Source organism: Leptonotus elevatus, chromosome 13, assembly GCF_054856555.1.
Source record: "Leptonotus elevatus isolate MCC_2025b chromosome 13, RoL_Lele_1.0, whole genome shotgun sequence".
NCBI lineage: Eukaryota > Metazoa > Chordata > Actinopteri > Syngnathiformes > Syngnathidae > Leptonotus > Leptonotus elevatus.
This window is the reverse complement of record NC_141251.1, coordinates 13,113,342-13,129,503: the sequence shown is the minus strand read 5'-3', so window position 1 is coordinate 13,129,503 and position 16,162 is coordinate 13,113,342. Positions and strand designations below refer to the sequence as shown.

At 36.6% G+C, this 16,162-nt stretch overlaps 1 protein-coding gene across 3 annotated transcripts in view; it reads right to left on the bottom strand.

Annotated features, from left to right (window-relative positions):
* Positions 1-16,162, bottom strand: part of arid4b (AT-rich interaction domain 4B) — a 46,567-nt gene that overhangs the window by 16,092 nt on the left and 14,313 nt on the right. For all 3 annotated transcript variants that reach the window (XM_086092901.1, XM_086092902.1, XM_086092903.1), the window contains exons 3-7: positions 15,291-15,401; positions 7,618-7,683; positions 7,265-7,355; positions 5,944-6,023; positions 4,954-5,045 (exon numbers count right to left, since the gene is read on the bottom strand). In XM_086092901.1, coding sequence (XP_085949027.1) covers positions 4,954-5,045; positions 5,944-6,023; positions 7,265-7,355; positions 7,618-7,683; positions 15,291-15,401 — 440 coding nt within the window. The remainder of the gene's footprint in view (positions 1-4,953; positions 5,046-5,943; positions 6,024-7,264; positions 7,356-7,617; positions 7,684-15,290; positions 15,402-16,162) is intronic.

Genomic DNA, 16,162 nt, shown 5'->3' with positions numbered 1-16,162 from the left:
ATCTCATAAGAATCGCGATTCTCATTTAGTACGATTCAAAATCGATTTTATTGAAATTATTTTATACTGTCTTTATTGGGAGCGCTGTTCATGTTGTACCCAATTTGGCCACTTGGGGGCAGTGTGGTTCCATGTGGTCTAATACACTGTTAAGTTGTAGCCACATTAGAGAGTAGAAGGAAAAAGTCACAATTCCAATAAAAGTTGTTTTTTTAGCTTGGAGCTGTTCTTTTGAGTGATAAAAGTGCCGCGAGTAGTGCGCTAGTTAGCATTAGCGAGTCAGACTGGAGTAGATCATTACAAGCAAAAATCATTGGCAATCAAATCATTTTGAATCAAAAATCGTTCTCAATCGAAAATCGACCCTGAATCGAATAGCACACCCAAAAATCGTAATCGAATCGAATGACATTCAAAGATTCCCACCTCTAATACTAAGGATGTTCGATACCACTTTTTCTCAGACCGATATTAGTATGAGTAGTGAACTTTTGAGTAGTCACTGATACAAAGTATCGATACCACTAGTACTTGTGATATTTAAGAAATTCCCCCAAGAAAACATGTTCATCAGTCAATCACTGGGCCCAATCACGATGACTCACACTCACTTTTACACCAGTGCACAATTTGTGTCCAATCTAAGCCCAGGACCAGATCTGGCTCGCCTCATTACCTTAAGTGGCTCACTAAAGCAAATAAAGCATGTCTACTTTGTTTCTTGTTAAATAGGATTTTTCTCTTCATTTTGGCAAAAAATCTTGACTGAAACGACTATTTTTCTTCACTTTTAACAGATATTACAAACATTTTCCACCCAGATCCCTCCTAACATAAATTGATCAATACTGTAGTTGTATACCAAAATATTGGCGTGCCACAATTCTCCATGGCTCCTTTTATTTATTGTAACAATATGCCGTTCAAAAGTCAGAGGTTATTTAGAAATAATTTTAAAAATAACCAATGATTTTTTAAACCCAGTGACGATGACAATCAGAAATACATTCTAGACCTTGTGATGAGGTAAAAACTCAGCTTTTATTTAAAAAATAAAGACATTTCTAAGGGTCCCTGAAACCTTTGAACAGTACTATGGTGTGTTTTCATGAAATAAAATGTCTGGGTGACCCCAAATTATTTTTAATGGTAGTGTATCTATCTAACAATCCACTGCAGTGGGGAAATTGAGGTTCCACTGTATGTGATTTTCACAGTCATGCCAACCCCCCACAGGGAAACCATAATTACAATGTGGCCCGCCACGAAAATTAGTTTGACATCCCTGATTAAACTAACATGCTTGTTTTTGGAATGTTGAAAAAAGCCAGAGTACCTGGAGAAAATCTGCGCAAGCTGGGGGAGAACATGGGAACTCCACAGGGGAAGGCCAGACCTGGGATTCAAACACTGAACCTTAGAACTGTGAGGCAGATATGCTGGCCATTTATCCAGTGCTGCTTTTTCTGTACTACCGTATTTTTTTTTTTTTTAAATGGTGTAATTATATTTTGAACTCTACTACGGGGCCCTAAAAATAATCAGCACTTTTTACATGGATCAACACTCAAATGTAATGGGTTCTTCTTCGGTACGTGGCCTAAGCCTCGACAAGAACCAATGAGGTGGTTCTTGTGTAACAAACCAAACAAAGTGATGATGCAACGAAAACAACTTCTATTGCAGTGGTGGTAACGAGAGCTCGTCTAACTCCTCAGTTCAAGCCTTTCAGCAGTATTTAGCGGAACATAACTCCTGACTGTTCAGCCATTAGTATTTTTGTATAGATGAGCCAGCTCTTTCAGCCCCGACGTGCCTCTAAATGTGATCACACAAGCAAGCAAACAGATCCTCCCTCCGCCCTTTCGTTACGCATCACTCGGCCCGCTCGGCTAATCTATGTGTACACACGAGATATAAACGCACGCACGCAGTCTGGCGTGGCTTAAGCGCAATAAATGTGCCTGGCTGCTATTACGACTTCTACTCCAACACCGCATCATCAAAAGCCGTAAACAAAACACTTGCGACTCAAGGACGGGAATCTACAGTTAATGTGTCATCTGTTGCTAGGGAAGCTTAGCCAACAGTGACATCTGTAAATAAAAATAAAAATAATAATCTGGCACCTGTGGAACAGTAAATAAATGGTCTTATTGGGACTACTGTAGTACACAACATAAAGGACTGTAGTACACAACATAAATGACTGAACAGTAATATTTTTATCCAAGTGAACACGAGAACCATATTTAAACTATTGATGACTTATGAATCATTTCTAAAAATTTATACTGTGTAATATTGACAATTATGGTTGTAAGATTTGAATATTATGTATGCCCTTTGTTTTGGTTTGCCTCTTGATTGTTTTGTTGTGCTGATGGCTGTAAGGATGGCCGAGTACTGATACTAGGTATCGGTATCAGGCCAGGTATTGGTACTTGTGGCCATTTTATGATCAGGAATTAGAAATTAGAAGAACAGAAAATTGCCATTAATTCCATACAAATTTAAGGAAAAATGCTATGTTGTGATTTATCTGTCTTTAAAATTATCTGTCATTGGTTTGAGGGGGAAATTGTATGCATCTAAATTACTATTGGTATCAGTACTTGGTATTGGTATTTGTGACACCTCAAAAGTTGAGTACTAGTATCGTTATGAAAAAAAAGTGAGATCAAACATCCTTAATCGGCTGAATTATGTTTTTTTTAATCCAAATAAAAATAAAATTTAAAAAAAGTTACCAAATAACTGAGTATTTCGTAGTACGTCACAGAAAATATTGATTGTAGAGGTGCGGCGATTGATCAATCGAAAACCATAATAATAGTTAATAAAAAACAAAAAACAATTTCTGATCATCAAATAATCAATAACTATTTTTTGGTAATTGATTAATCATCCAGAGATTTAACTCATTCACTGCCATTGACGGCTATAGACGTCATAAATTAATTTGAACTATTTCTATTAGTTTAACAGTTTTTTCCACTTTTGTTACCAAGAGTATGAAAACCTAAAACATTTTTTTGTACATTTAGAGCAGATATAAAAATTGTGATTAATCGTGATTTAACTAGTGAAGAAAATTAATTGCCCGACGCCCCTAATTTTTTAAAAATCTTTTCTTTCTTTCTTTTAATAAATAAAATAATTTTAATATATATATTTAAAAAAATATTATTATTTTTTTAAAGTAAAGATTGTTAAAAATTAGGGGCTTCACTAGTTACCTCACGATTAATCACAAATTGTATATCTGTTCTAATACAATAAAAACATTCTTGGTTTTCATACTCTTGTTAACAAAAGTGGGAAACATAATAATATAAATAGTTCAAATAAATTTTTGACGTCTATAGCCGTCAATGGCAGTGAATGTGTTAAAATTGTGAAAATCCTCAGAAATTAAGCCTCCTACCAGAAAATATTCTCACTTCTTTAGTCTTCTATAAAAGCAGACCGATTGACATTGTGATGAATCAAAATAACACTTTTACAAACATCTGCTTTTACTTTGGAAAACAATTTTCGGACGTGTAATGGACCAAAGCAGTAACAGACATTAAAAAAAAAATGTTTTGCAACATATCTGTTGGGGTCTACTCATTTATGTAAAGTCATTTTTAGCAACATCACCATCGTCAATCACTCATTTTCTTCATTTTATTTTACCAGCATATATGCACATAAATGTAAAAAAAAAACATCACTTGTGGGGTAATAGTCTGCAGCCGACCTCACCAGATATCCATTAGTTGCCGAGCAACAGCATTGTTAAACAAACAACATGAAATGTATTTCAGTGAGCTTTAACAAATATTTAGCCCTCGTGTAAAAAAAAAAAAATATCATGTAAAAGCTCCATAAAAATAAATAATGTTTGGATGTGCGCGCCATATATCTTAAAACTATTCATGTTTTTTTCTGGCTTTGTCAGTAATTTCTTTTCAGGCAGCATTGTTAACTCATTCACTGCCATTGACGGCTATAGACGTCATAAATTCATTTGAACTATTTGAGTTTGTGTTTATGAGTGTAACATTTTTTTTTCCACTTTTGTTAACAAAAGTATGAAAACAGAAAAAATAATTTTTTGTACATTTAGAACAGATATAACATTTGTGATTAATTACGATATAAAAAATATAATCACCTGATAACCCTAATTTTTAATCATGTTTTCTTTAAAAAAATAAATAATTGTAATTATTTTTTCCCAATTTTTAAGAATCTTTTTTTTTAAAGAACAGATTATTAAAAATTGGGGCCGTCAGGCGATTACGATTTTTAATCGTAATTAATCGCATGACTTCACTAGTTAACTCACGATTAATCACAAATTTTATATCTGTTCTAATACAATAAAAAAAAATCTAGGTTTTCATACTCTTGTTAACAAAAGTGGGAAAAAATGTGAAACTAATAGAAATAGTTCAAATGAATTTTTGACGTCTATAGCCGTCATTGGCAGTGAATGAGTTAATGCTGGTAAAACGATTTTAGCGAAGAAAAAGACAAGCCAGGGGTGATAAAGTGCAGCTGGAACTCTTCCAAGTCAATATTGCATCAATGCCATTAGCAGTGGTGTCAGGATGAGATTATTAAGTAGTGCGTCCTCCTTATAATCGCGGTGATGTCCATTGCCAAAACCCCCGAAGCGGTTTCTATTCCCACATGAAAAGTGCAGTCTGGAGCGAACGTATCCGAACATAACACACCCGCTCAAAAGTGAGTGGGGTTTCCTGATGTAGGCCTCAGGAGCTTTTTTAGAAAGAAATGGAAATGAGAGCAAGTCTTCGCTATCACGATACAAAGAATGGGGGCGCCGCTTTCTGAAGAATGTGCGTTGGCAGGGATCGTCGCTCATCATTTCCATTTGCATGGCACTCCCGTCACCGTTTGAATGATGGACATGATGTAAAACGAGGAAAGGACTTTACTCACATCGGGTTGGATCGTCGGCCCCTGTTACCCTTTTTGCCAATGACAGGTGTGCCGAAGTGCTCGGGATTGGTGAGAGGGAGTCTGTCAAGTGTCTGCACAGGCGACAAACATTAGGCATTAGGGATAATTAGGCAGACTCGAGCACAGTTGTAAACTAAACAGAGGACACATTAAGAGATGAAAAGGGGGACAATGATTTTCAGTATTGAAAGTTAGGGCTGGGCAATAAATCGAATCAGTTCGATACATCGTCATTTAAATAATCGAATCGTTGAAAATTTGCTAAATCGTGAAATCGTTTTATCTTCTGGCTTATTAAAAGTGGTTGTTCTTATGTTCTGTTACATCCAAATGGTATTGTAAGTTGTAATTTTGCACAAGTAGCAGAATGCTGGATGGCTGGTTTACAAAAGCTACCAACTATTTCATTGAGGCATTTAAGCACAAACTGAATGCTAAGTTGATGTTAAAACTGATTTAGAATCAGTATACATTATTGTTGTCTGAACATTTTGCACAGGAATATTTTTTGAATAAATGAAACCTTAAAATAAATGCGTGTTGATTTTTTTAATCATTAAAATCGTAATCGTTCTGAATGACTGCAAAAATCTAGATTTTATTTTTGGGCCATATCGCCCAGCCCTAATTGAAGTATTTAAAAAATATTGGGCATATCAAAATGATGGCACGTTGCATAACATGGCTTTATTTATGCACACAACTGTGTGTACGCATACACTGGAAAGTCAATAGCCTTAAAATTTGGATCACATGGCTTACTCAGTACCGCGTTCTTGTTTGACATATTTGCTTTGATATCACTGAGCTGAACATAAACAGCAGTACAGGAATGGGTTTAAACATTACATTTGTGCTGTGTATTTAAGTACTGGGAAGAAAGTACGTAAGTAAAGGGATGTACTTGAGAAGAAAAAAACAATAAATGTACAATACATAAAAGGTCCTAAGAGGGTTGATGTTACTTGCCTCACTCTCCGCAAAGTGACGGGCACCCTTAAGGCAGAGGGAGGAACGCCTTAAGGTTTTTTCGTCGCCATCATCAAACACTGTAGGGGTGACAATGGAAAAAAACAGGAATCACGCACGATCAATACATGACAGGTATGTTCAATAGCAACTGTCTGCATCAGTGACATATGCAATTCTTGATTCAATTCAATTTTTGATTCAAAATGATTTGATTGACAATGATTTTTGCTTCAATTTATAGATGTTCAATGAATCGTAATGATCTACTCTAGTCTGACTCGCTAATGCTAATTAGCACGCTACTCGCGGCACTTTTATCACTCAAAAGAACGGCTCCACACTGCAAAAAAAATACTTTTATTGCAATAACTTGATCGTGACTTTTTCCTTCTACTCTCTAATGTGGCTACAACTTAACAGTGTATCAGACAGCGTGGAATCACACTGCCCCTCAGTGGCCAAATCGGGTGCAACATGAACAGCGCTCCAAATAAAGGCACACACAGACAAAGGCAAGACAGTATAAAATAATTGATGCAGTATAAAATAATTGAAATAAAATAGATTTTGGGACATTTAAAATCGATTCTGAATCGTACTAAATGAGAATCGCGATTCTTATGAGAATAAATTTTTTGGCACACCCCTAGTAAAAAGTCAGTATGCATAGTTGTTTTTACTTTTGTTCTTTTTTAAAATTATATTTCATTGCAGTGATGTAGCATTATGTGTATATAATATGCATTTTTTTATTCATCAGGTATTTGATTTAATTCACCCTTCTTTTTTTTTTGCTTCACAAACATATTGCATCACACTATGATGTGAGAGATCGATTGTGAACACGCTTAAGTGAACAAATATGGTTCCTAGTAGTATGGGACACATTATTGATACTGCAAAATATTGAATTGTACTACTATTGTATTACGTAGGGACGGGCGAGCACCATGTATCATTTCGGACCAACACCCGGATGTATTTTAAGGTATCGATACTTGAAATTGCGGCCATTTTATAATCAAGGAACAAGAAAATAGAAGGATAGAAAATTGCCATTAATTTCATGCAATTTTAAAGAAAATGCTATATTGGAATATATAGGTCTTTCTTTAAAATTTACTGTCATTGTTTTGTGGGGGAAATTTTATGTATCAAAAGCAATAGTGGTATCGGTACTTGGTATCGGTGACTACTCAACAGTTCCATATTTGCACTGGTCTCGGTCTGAACAAAAATGGAGAGAAAATACTAACTTTTTTTAGGTCTATATGAACCGCATGTTCCACTTGGAATAGATTTCATGGTAATGACTCACCAACTGTGTAAATACTCGCGTCGGTCAGCTTATTGATTGTGGCCTCCTGGTAAACTCCATCCTGATTCTTCACTTCTACAATCGCACCCACCTGGAGGAAGAAAATAAGATAAATACACTGAACTGAAAAAAGCTTTTTTGTGTTTTAATGGGAAATGTCATCATGTGTTTGAAAGTAACGTGAAGCTATTAAAGAGTGCTGCAATTATTATAATTTACTGAAATTAAATAAAGCCAGGCTCTGCTCCGGAAATTTGAATAGTGAATAATGCCATGTCATTTGAATCCAAATAAAAGCGACAAATGAGAAAGCGATGCATGATGTTTTGAGACTGCCAGCTTCTTCGTCTCACCTTTAGAGGTCCTTTGATGCTTTCATCGTGGACCTCGGCTGTGGATAAATCTGATTTAAAGGTCACCTGAGGAGGAGGAGGAGGAGGAAAAGAGGACAGTCAGCGAAATGAATGGAGACTCAATTCTGGATAGTCAAATCAGAACATTCTTTCATTGTCAAAATTCCCGTCATGTTACTTGGATACAACAACAGCGGAGTTATATTTAAGAAGAGAGCTGAACCCCCCCCCCCCCCCCCCCCCCGGACAACTGTACGTCACGGCCACATCTGCCCGGCGCAAACTGTTGCAGATTTTAGCACTGAATGTCAGAGACACCCCCCCCAACTACACAACAGTCATTGCATCTGCAGCCTCTGCTAAGGTGAGCCACGGTAGATCGTAATCTGATCATGCATGCATCTGGTAACACTGAGACCAAAAGGTGCAAACCCAGCACACTGTGAAAATGGAAAAGCAGCCATCAGCAGGAAAAAATAATAATCTGTTGGACAGACTCATACAAACTGACTAGAAATAATGATACAGTTGATGCTCATCTGAATCCTTACTTATTATATCTAATAAATATAGTTCAAGCGCTGGAGCTTTTAAGTGCAACACAAGTTCATAAGATCTAATTATTGATATGACCTGAGTGAAACTTCTAAAACTCTTTGGACCGACTACTCAAATCATTTGCTTTTTTGTCTTGACCACAATAAATAATACTGTATGTAGTTTTCCTGAAGTATTCTTTTTCATATAATTTATGCCAATGTTCAATTCTACTGTGGTGCAACAATCAACCAAATATTGAGTCATAGATAGGTAATTGTCTGCCACTAGATGTCTTTAGTGTTTCATGTTGGACATTGGTGACAGGAATAGTGCATTGTCTTTTCAAATTAGGGGTGTGAATTGCCTAGTAGATTCTCATAAGAATCGCAATTCTCATTTAGTACGATTCAGAATCTATTTTATTTTAATTATTTTATACTTGCCACATTAGAGAGTAGAAGGAAAAGGTCACGATCAAGTTATTCCAATAGAAGTTGTTTTTTTGCAGTGTGGAGCCGTTCTTTTGAGTGATAAAAGTGCCGCGAGTAGCGCACTAATTAGCATCAGCAAGTCAGATTGGAGTAAAACATTACGATTCCTTGAACATCTATAAATTGAAGCAAAAATTATTGTCAATCAAATCATTTTGAATCAAAAATCGCTCTTAATCGAAAATCGATTTGGAATCGAATCGCACACCCACAAATCGGAATCTAATCAAATCGTGAGACATTAAAAGATTCCCACCCCTATTGCCTAATACCTGCCGATTCGATTCGTATCACAATTCATAGGTCACGATTCGATACCGATTAATCCCGATATTAATCAATAAATTGATTATTGCAATTTTTTTTTACTCCAATTTAGAAAATACTCGTCAGTAAACTTGTACATGTACACAGTAAGATTTGCATGAAAATGTATTTATTTATCTTAAACTTGCTTATAACTGTGAGCCACTGTATTTAACAAACAATCCGTTTCATGTTTGAACAGCATTTAAATTAAATATTAAGGCTCAATGTTCCATTAATATAACATTCTTCCATGCTTAACGTGTGAATCCTAACCCAAAGACGTTTTGTTGAATATTTCCATAAAAAAATTATGTTTAAACATCGATTTGGCCGCATATTGAATCGCTTTGAGAATTGCGCGCTGTCTATTACCAAATCGATTTTTTTTTTTACACCCCTATTTCAAATTCAGAGCAATTGGTATATAGAACATGTAGCAAATTGGACTGGACTTCAGACTATTTTGTTCATTGTAAATAACAACCCTGTGCCAGCCGATTTTGAGCATTTTAACTCATCTTTCAAGGCAAACAGAATATCGTGTACTTGGACTACACAAACATGCTGGGTACCAAATGAAATATCACGTTCCATTCTTTTATTAGAAAAAGTATGTTCCTACCTTATTCCGTTCTTTAGTAATCACCATTTGAAAATAGGTAATTTGAGTGACATTGAGCGAAAATTGAAAAAATAAGGGGAAAATAAGCTTTTTGTGAAAAGATACATTTTCTGCACAACAGTGACTTTGACACTAATATTTTTTGTTTAGTGAGTAATGTGACAAAGGCTTTGATCATTCACGTCATCCTTGAAAACTGTTCTATTACATCATATTAGTTGTGTTTTACTGCAATTGCATAAACCGGCAGAAGATTGAAAATAAATACAATGCTGCCATCTGCTGGCCATAATTAGTAAGTGTTTGTGATTTCACAAGTCTTTTAACAACTTCCACTGCCCATTGAAAGGGGGGGGGGGGAGACGCAGTAAACGTCAAATAACGTTTTTGGCGGCATTCATTTGGATTTTAGTAAACGTCATTATAAACGTTTTTGGTGGTAAAAGTTAATGACATCCAAAGGTCTTAATTTTAGCAAAATCCATTTCATTACTTTTTTAATGACCCGTAGAAACCCAGTATTTACATCGTCAAAGAAACCCCATAAATAGCTATTGATGTTTGTTTTTCTGTCACAACAAATTTGATCAAGCTCAGTAATGTGCTGAAAAAAATTCATACTGTAATACTAATAATAACGCCAGAGCCGAGTTACAAAAAGGAAACCAGCAATGTAATACCAATATGCAAGGCTTTACTTAAGATATACGCCTACTGATCCATGAAAATGTACCCACACAATTGCTTTGGAATCTCTTAACAGTTGTAATGTAGCGTGTCCCAAAAAGCCTGCAGGTAGCAAATTCACAATATTCCTGGCCCATTTCAAGTGTAACCGCGGGGGGAAAGTCTGTCTGGGAGGGAAGGATCAAGACAATAAATTCAAGTAACAGATTATGTTGAAGCACAGTCATGTAATAAGAAGCAAGAAAAAAGGAATGAAAAGCTTCCAGCGGCTGCGTTCCATCAGATATGGAGAGAGCCACATTCCTTCACCTGTAATATGGGAAGTCTCTTTAGCACCTGCAAGGGCACGAGGTCTCCCCTTCTCTACAGACAGAATATCAATAACACCCGACTCGTCTCACAAGCCGGTATTACTTCCTAGTGAGACCCTTTGCCTTTTCCGGTACTCTAGCCAAGTCAGACACTGCTAATTAACAAATATGCTAGTTTGTTCGATATTTGAATCAAGGTTCTTCTTTTATGTGGACAAAACATATAGCATATTATTTTGTGTATTATTAAGACGTACGTGGGGATTATGGGTCGTCGTTTTGCTCTTCGAAACCAACATCCGGAAATGTTTGCTCGTGAATGGAAAAATGTTAAGCAATCACTCTGGGCAGTGTATCAGCACCTTTGTCATTAATTCGCTGTTGACCCCTGATGCTGTCCTAGCTCGAGTTTGCAAAGTTGGACGTTGGACAGGAGAGATGAACCATTCCAGGTTAGCTTAGCGCAACATAGCTGCTATGACAGAAAATGGACGGATTTAAAACTTTACAAAAATGGGGGAGAAAATGAGTTCTTCCATTGGCCAGTGTAAGAAAATTTAACCTTTCCATAGGTTGACGCAGTGGATTTAGCTCGTCGACCACATGCAGTCTTGGTACACTCTGATTTTCTTTTTCTTTTTTTAAAGGTTGGTAAAGTGTTTTGGTCAACATATGGTGTAGATAAAGCGCTATATGGGGCACAGTAGTTACCAATATCATCAAATTGGATTTTTCATATGTTGGGGAATGACATGTTTGTCTGTAAATGTATAATTATAGTAACCTAGGTTACTAAATAGTAGGGGTGTGCCAAAAAAATTGTATCTCATAAGAATCGCGATTCTCATTTAGTACGATTCAGAATCTATTTTAAATGTCCCAAAATCAATTTTATTTTAATTATTTCATACTGTCTTGCCTTTGTCTGTGTGTGCCTTTATTTGGAGCGCTGTTCATGTTGTACCCGATTTGGCCACTTAGGGGCACTATGGTTCCACGCGGTCTGATACACTGTTAAGTTGTAACCACATTAGAGAGTAGAAGGAAAAAGTCAAGATCAAATTATTCCAATAAAAGTCGTTTTTTTGCTGTGTGGAGCCGTTCTTTTGAGTGATAAAAGTGCCGCGAGTAGCGCGCTAATTAGCATTAGCGAGTCAGACTGGAGTAGATCATTTTAATTTCTTGCACATCTATAGATTGAAGCAAAAATCATTGTCAATCAAATCATTTTGAATCAAAAATCATTCCTAAGCGAAAATCGATTCTGAATCGAATTGCAGGCCCAAAAATCGGAATCGAATCAAATCGTGAGACAATTAAAGATTCCCGCCCTTGCTAAATAGATCACATTAGTGGAAAAGATTTTCAAATAAAAAGATGTATCTTGGTCTCGTCTTCTTTTGTGTGTGTTTTACATCATGAAAAGACTTATTAGAAAGGCTTTTTATATCGAGTCTGTATGGCAGCTCTGAACAAAAGTGCAAGTGAGATCAGCTGTGTGAACATTGAATGCTCAGTGAACTGCTTCATGTGTGCACATTCGACTCCATGCGTGTTTCCTCTCGACTTCTCGTCATTAACTGCAAACATTCCGTGATATGGACTTACTAATGTTAATTGATGATAATAGAGTTTTTAATACTCGAATGTGTGAAAGTCACACTTAGCTAGCTATGCTCAAATGGTTTAAGAGCGTTTAAGGGTGAATTTTTGAACGCACCCCATGTTGATGGCTGCAAAAAATTCCGGTTGAACGAAACTTGCACTTCTAGGTACAGAAATGTCGCCATTTTGGCTTACCTTAGCTAGAATCCCGCGTTGCATTGTAGCCAAAGGTAGAATCTTGATCAGTTATTGCGCCTTTGGCTTCTGTAAATCTTTATTGTGGCGTAAGGAAGCCGCATGCTAAATTAGCTACCGGTTTATGTCACATATTCGTTGCCATGACTACTATTGTTCTATTTCTTCTTCTACTTTATTTGGGTGGTTGGCAATGGCTACTCTTGGTGCATTACTGCCACTCCCTTTAGCATGCTCTAAATAAGGTGGCCACCGGCAGTATTGCATGACTACTACTACTGCTTCCTCCATTTCTTCTTCTACATTCATGGCAAATACTTTTGGTGCAATGCTGCCAAAAGAAAGAAGGTGGCAGTAATGCACAGAAAGTCGGATTTTGGATGCCAGTTCAAGCTCGACTTTTAATATATACAAGAGACAAACTGTGATGAAAAAAAAAGAGAGACTTGTAGTCCAAGTTAACTCATTCACTGCCATTGACGGCTATTGATGTCAAAAATTCATTTTAACTATTGCAATTAGTTTAACATGTTTTCCACTTTTGCTAACAAGAGTATAACAACCTAGAAAAAATGTTTATTGTACATTTATAACAAATATAAAATTTGTGATTAATCGTGAGTTAACTATTGAAGTCATGCGATTAATTACAATTAAAAAATGTAATTACATTTTTTTTTATCGTAATTAATCGCATGAAATCACTAGTTAACTCACCATTAATCACAAATTTTATATCTGTTATAAATGTACAATAAAAAAATCTAGGTTTTCATACTCTGTTAACAAAAGTGTTTTTTTTTTATAGAAATAGTTCAAATTAATTTTTGACGTCTATAGTTGTCAATGGCAGTGAATGAGTTAATATAAGGTATATAATTTCAGTGCATTAATATTCCATGACATGCCCACTGAAAATGGCTCAAAACGTAACGTAAAAAATGTGGCCCCTAGGTTCAGCAGTGCCGTAAGGTCAGTCCTTGCTCATAGTGTGCGACTGTGTAGTGTACTTATCATTTCACAGTAGGTAACATCAGTATAGGGATAATTGACTTTTTACAAGTCTTCAAGTGCAGCATCATAAAAATGAATGTCACACAAATCTTTCATTCAAATCACTTAAAGGACCCCGCGCCAGCTGTTGCAACCCATCAGCTTGTTACACAAGCAGATAGAGATTAATGAGTGAAGTTGGAACTCATTAGAATAGAACATTCAGATCCATGCTTACATGTTAATGAAACATGTTGACTTTTATATACACAACACTGCATTCAGCCAAGCCCTCACATATACTGTAAACTGTTACTGCCTCAATGGGTTCATTTTACAAGACTGTGTTGTGACCACAAGAATCGGGGTGTCTAAGGACAGGCATTCTGAACAAATGTCTTTGCTCGAATGAATGAACATCCAATTTAAGCTTATGCAACATTTTGTATTTTCAGTCCGATCTGCATCATAAAGGGATCATCATTGATTTCATCTAGTTTGTGTGTTTTGTGTATATGAATACAGAATTGCATGATTACTATGATAATGTAATATCGACAGCAATCTACTCTGGGTTAGGGCCCGACCGATTAATTAGCTGGACGATTAAGGCCCGTCAAACACCGATCAAATATTCTGCCCCCACCCCCCAAAAAAAATCCAACTATGATTTTTTAAATAGTCTTCAAAAAGGCTCATAAACATTCATTATGTTTTCCACAAAAAACACAGAGAGGAACTGGGATAAAATCCCTTAAGAGAACAAAAATAATAATTAAAAAACAGAAAAAACTCCATTATTTATTTATTTATTTAATCAGCCAAATAATTGGCAATCAGTTTTGTTTGTTTTCTGCCAAAAATCACTATCAGCATCGGCCTTAAAAAAAAAAAACCATATTGGTTGGGCCCGAGTCTGGATTACTGTAGTTTTAGTCCTGCCCAGTAGTATAAACCATTATGCCTCCATTGTTAGACTGACACGTGAGCAGCCCCTCCTCAATTATATTAACCAGATGCTCAGCTCTACTGGGGGAATGATACAGCACAGTGCACATCTTGCAAAGCCTTCATCAGCAAAGCATGAACTCAACCCAATGGGGGAACAACATTGGAGCTGTCACACTATGAGGAAGGTGTGGGTAAAATGGATGCCTGAGGCCTTAATGGGTACCTGGTGGGCTAGACGAGACCATGCATCTGTCTGAGCTGGGCCCCAGGACTTTGCTCCAACTAGATGAACACCACGAGCAACCCCCAGGTGGTGCTTCACCACATTCAGCATAATAGCTTTAAATCACTCTTCGTTAGTCCAATATGAAAACCTCACCATAATCGTCAAAAACTAACAAGGTTATCCAGCAGTGTTTGACCATTGAATCATCATTAACTCATTCACTGCCATTGACGGCTATAAACGAAAAAAAAAAAAAAAATCATTTGTACTATTTCTATTAGTTTAACATTACCCCCACTTCTGTTAACAAGAGTATGAAAACCATGATTTTTTAAATTGTACATTTAGAACAGATATTTGTGATTAATCGTGAGTTATCTAGTGAAGTCAAGCGATTAATTAACATTAAAAAATGTAATCGCCTGACGCGATTAAAAAAGCAAACAAACATTTTTTTAATTAGGGGCATCAGGTGATTAAAATTTGTTATCGTAATTAATCACATGACTTCGTTAGTTAACTCACGATTAATCACAAATATCTGTTCTAAGTGTACAATAAAAAAATTCTAGGTTTTCATACACTAGTTGACAAAAGTGGGGGGAAAAATGTGTAACTAATAGAAATAGTTCAAATGAATTTTTGACGTCTATAGCCGTCATTGGCAGTGAATGAGTTTATGTGCAGCAAAAAAAGACCGAAAGTATAACTTCTTATCAGAAGCACGTTGAAAGGTGGCTTACCTTAGCCTTGACCAGACGTTTGGCTGTCTTAATTTTGGCCTCGCAAAAAGCCCCTCGGTACTTGGCACTCACATCGGTCCCTACTGTCAAGTAAGGGGGCTCCTCCAGAGTCTGGCAAAAAACACAGGGGGGGGGGGGGACAGGTAAATAAACACACATTTTTTAATATTCAGTTTATTATTAATATACAGGTGTATTCTTAAAGTGCATGCGTACATGCTTTGCTTATCCAAGGGCAGCAACACAAAACCCATCGCAGCTCGGTCAATCATCCGTGGAAAATGCATACCGTCTGTTGTGGGTATTTGAATAAAAGCCACTGAAGGAGCAAGTAAAAAGGCCACTACATTGCTCCTTTGATACGACAAAGACAGCAGATCACCGTAAAGCAACTCACTAGCGTTCAGCCATCACTACATGATTATTTCCTACATTGAAAGGTCGATGCAGAGAAAAGACTATGAGTGGGTGAAGGAAGATGATGCTTGTGGACACCACTGTTCGGCGAGAGGGGGGCGTGGGTGGCTGAATACTGATAAGAGGGGCATGGACTTCTTCCACTCATTCGGAGAGCTTTTAATATAAACAAGGCCATACAAATGAATGTGCATTTGTGCATTCGCTGTTGTATTATTGTACATAAGTAGCTGTGCCGTCTACAGAGAATTTTCATTGGAGCGTCTGCCCATTACTACTACTGCCTGCCTTATCTGCTACACGCAGTAAGTCTTGATATCGTTTGAGTTTATTGTAACCTGGGGAGCTCATACTGAGTGAGCAGCTGCAGGTCTTCTTCACCTAACTAAACAATAATTGAAAAGGCCTGGATAATAAGGAAACTGTAGTATAGAGTTGAAGCGGTTCCACACGGA